General features: G+C 38.8%; 1 protein-coding gene across 1 annotated transcript; it reads left to right on the plus strand.

Annotated features, from left to right (window-relative positions):
• Positions 1 to 1370: 1370 nt before the first annotated feature.
• Positions 1371 to 1858, plus strand: LOC111720259 (keratin-associated protein 20-2-like). The gene has a single exon (XM_023501409.2). The coding sequence runs from the start codon at positions 1408 to 1410 to the stop codon at positions 1633 to 1635; it is 228 nt and encodes a 75-aa protein (XP_023357177.1). The 5' UTR covers positions 1371 to 1407; the 3' UTR covers positions 1636 to 1858.
• Positions 1859 to 3418: the final 1560 nt, after the last annotated feature.

Consider the following 3418-nt stretch of genomic DNA (forward strand, 5'->3'; position numbering starts at 1 on the left):
GCTCTCTCCAAGGATAAGAGGATAGACCCTGCTTAGATTCTAGGCTTCTAAAATATTCCCTTGGCCATTCACTAGCACATGTCTATATCCAGATCTTCATGTCTCCTGAGAGCTGGACCCACATCATGAAGAGTCAATGTACACAATTTCAGTTTGATAACTTTTAAGTATCTCAAACCATTCCTAAGTCTACAGCAGGTTTCCTCATTCTGCCTAATGCAAAACACTGTACTTCTTCTCAACTTCTCTACTCCTTTCAAGAGTATCAAAATCAGTTCAAGATTTTAGGTTTACACTCTCAGGAACTTCCCTGATCTTACACTATCAATGTTTATATCTCATTAGTTGACAAAATTTGTTCAACTCTCACAACACTGTTAGCATGCAAACACTTCTTTCCAACCTTTGATCAGGCACTCATATTACTTCTCTGAAAAGATTTTTAATGAGCCTCTTTGGCTCACTCTTTTGCCACCCCCTCCACCCCAGATCCTTTCTCCACTCAGCTGCCTAATGAATTCTCCCCAGACATTTTTCTAAAATGGTCCTTGGTCCTTTACAACTCTACATGTGTCTTTTGCATTGGTTGGCTATCTAACCAGTTCAAAATCCTCAGCTCTCTTCTTTGGTTTCCTTTTTGTAATCATTTCTAATCTAAAAGGGACCTTGCCCCTTTATCAAAGTGGCTCATGCCTCTGCCTCTGAGATCTTCTCCTTTAAACATTCCATATTTCTGGCAGGTACCATGATGTTCTCACTGAGTTCAGATATTTGGATGAGTACAGAGGCAGTCAGCTGAAATTTCATTTTATATCAACCCTTAGGCAAAATGCCATCAGTGTAAACATTGAGGAGATGGCTTATAGTTTTGATGCTTTTGGAATAATTGTTTGATGGACATATTCTACAAAACTGAGCTCTAACACAATCCCAACTCCAATTTGAAATTTGTGTAAATTTTATTGTTACTTGAATCTCAAGAAACTAATCAAAAGAGAAAGGATTAGATAAACCTCAGAAGGCTGATGAGGATAGTGAGGAACATGCCGTCTGGAAGAGGGCTGCCATGAAGCCTGGGTAGGGCATCAGTCACATTAACCACATATACTTTGGAAACACTATAATCATTTCTCATTACAGGAACAAGATTGTAGCACAGCCTTCTCAAAGATACAACAAAACAATAGAAAGAGTCCTTAATAAGCTGGGGGTATTGCTGTTGGGGACCAAATGATGACAAGAATGTGATTTTTCCCTGGCAATTTGGTTAATAGAGATTATGCAATTTTGGTCTAAGTCTGCCACACCTCCTCCTGGAAGTGTATAAAAGTATCAGTGCAGATGGTGCTATATGTATTCACACAAACTAAACCCTGACATCCATCTAAATTTGTGAATCTTGACACAATGAGCTACTATGGCAGCTACTATGGGGGTCTGGGTTATGGCTATGGCTCTGGTTATGGCTGTGGATATGGCAGCTACCGTGGCCTAGGCTGTGGCTTTGGCAGCTGTGGCTATGGAGGCCTGGGCTATGGTGGCTATGGCTATGGAGGCCTGGGCTATGGTGGCTATGGCTATGGCTGTTGCCATCCATCTTGCTGTGGAAGATATTCTTCTTGTGGTTTCTATTGAAAAACCACCTTCTCCTGCAGGAATCCTTATCCAATCCAGCCTTGGGTAATTCTATGACTGTCTAAGGACAGCACATTCCATCTGTCTCTATAGCTGGTTGACAAAGAAGAGTTTCCACAAGAGTGTCTTGGAATTCTTATGGAGCACTCAGAGCAGCGAAATGGTGGGAAACCATCTTTCTGGAATTGATGCAGCATTTTACCTGTCATGAAGGAGATTCTCCCAACAACAGCTCATTTCTGGGAGGTTTTCTCAGCTTTCGTGCACCATGGCTGAGATTTCTTTTGTGATTTTTTAATAAACTTGCTTCACTGGCTTAGAAAAACTATTTTCAGTTCTCCTCCTTGATTTCTCTATACTTGAATTTCAGCCTCTCATTATGAAGAAATTTTCAACCTTGATGTATTTCTGTCATTGCAGAAGATATGCTCTTTGATTCATTTTCAGCAATGAGGGGGTACCTCTCCAGATTTCTGTTCAGAAAACCTATTGCTTCCTTGCTAAATAATTTTCTAAAATTTGACTTTAGCAATACTTATATTTTAGAGCTTCATAATATTCAGACCCCAGTTTACTGAAGGCAAGACAATTGTTTCCTATTTTGATTCTTTCTCACATGTTCTGCATACACGTGGACAGGGCTAAGGTTTTATCTTCAAGGTTTTAAAAAGATTTCTATGTTCATGGTTTTCATGGTGTTATGTTCATAGTTCATGATTTCCAGAGCCAAGGTGCCCCTGATAACTCCCAGAATTGTCTTACCAATCCCTTGTATAGAGCATAAGTGGAGTAGTGAACTGAATGCCAGGTCTAGAGTCAAGAAGACTCATTTTCTTGAGTACAATTCTTTTCACAAACACTACTTAGTCTGTGTGATGCTAAGCAAACTATTTAACTTTTTTGCCTCAGTTTCTTCATCTATAAAGAAGATGGAAAACCACTCCACTTTCTTTGTCAACAAATTTTTAAATGGTATGACAACAATTTAGACAAAAATGAAAAATGGTTGAACGAGAAATCTTGTCTCATTATCTTCCACCACTTTGTTATCATCAACCAATCTGTAGATTTGTGGCATAACACAAGTGAATGTTTGACCACAAAAAGAAAAAAAAACTATACAAGAGAGTCACATACAAAATATGAACATTGTTATGAGATTACTCCTTGGATTGGCCCTGTCTCTTCCTGCCAACTTCACAGTATGTCCAAATCTTAATACTCACTTTGAGATGTCTTTTTTCCTCCATGGGAGTAGTGAATCCAGAAATGAAAAGATGCTTTTTGTAAAATCCTCAAACATTTAAAGTTTCTAATCAACTCAATTACGTAGGGAAACAGAGCATTTTTGCTGCTGAGAAACTGGCTACCTGCCTTTGGAATACTAGGCTCCTTAGGCCAATCTATCCTCAAATTCATATTCTTCAAATTAGTCTTTGGGATGAAAAGTAGAGCTTGGAACTCTACGTGGCATCTAGTATGTGACTACTACATTTTTCATTAATTGAAAATATTTTTAGATGTTCAGCAGAATGATTTCAGAAAGTCCTGGAGAGACTTACATGAACTGATGCTAAGTGAAGTGAGTGGAATGAAGAGAACATTGTAAACAGCAATAATAAAATTATGTGATGATGAACTCTGATGGACTTGGTTCTCAACAATGAGGTGATTCAGGTCAATTCCTACAGACTTGTGATGGAGAGAGCCAGTTGCATCCAGAAAGAGGACTATGGGGGCTGAATGTGGATCACATGTTATTTTCACCTTTTGGTTGTTGTTT

This window comes from Sarcophilus harrisii, chromosome 3 (genome assembly GCF_902635505.1).
Source record: "Sarcophilus harrisii chromosome 3, mSarHar1.11, whole genome shotgun sequence".
Classification (NCBI taxonomy): Eukaryota; Metazoa; Chordata; class Mammalia; order Dasyuromorphia; family Dasyuridae; genus Sarcophilus; species Sarcophilus harrisii.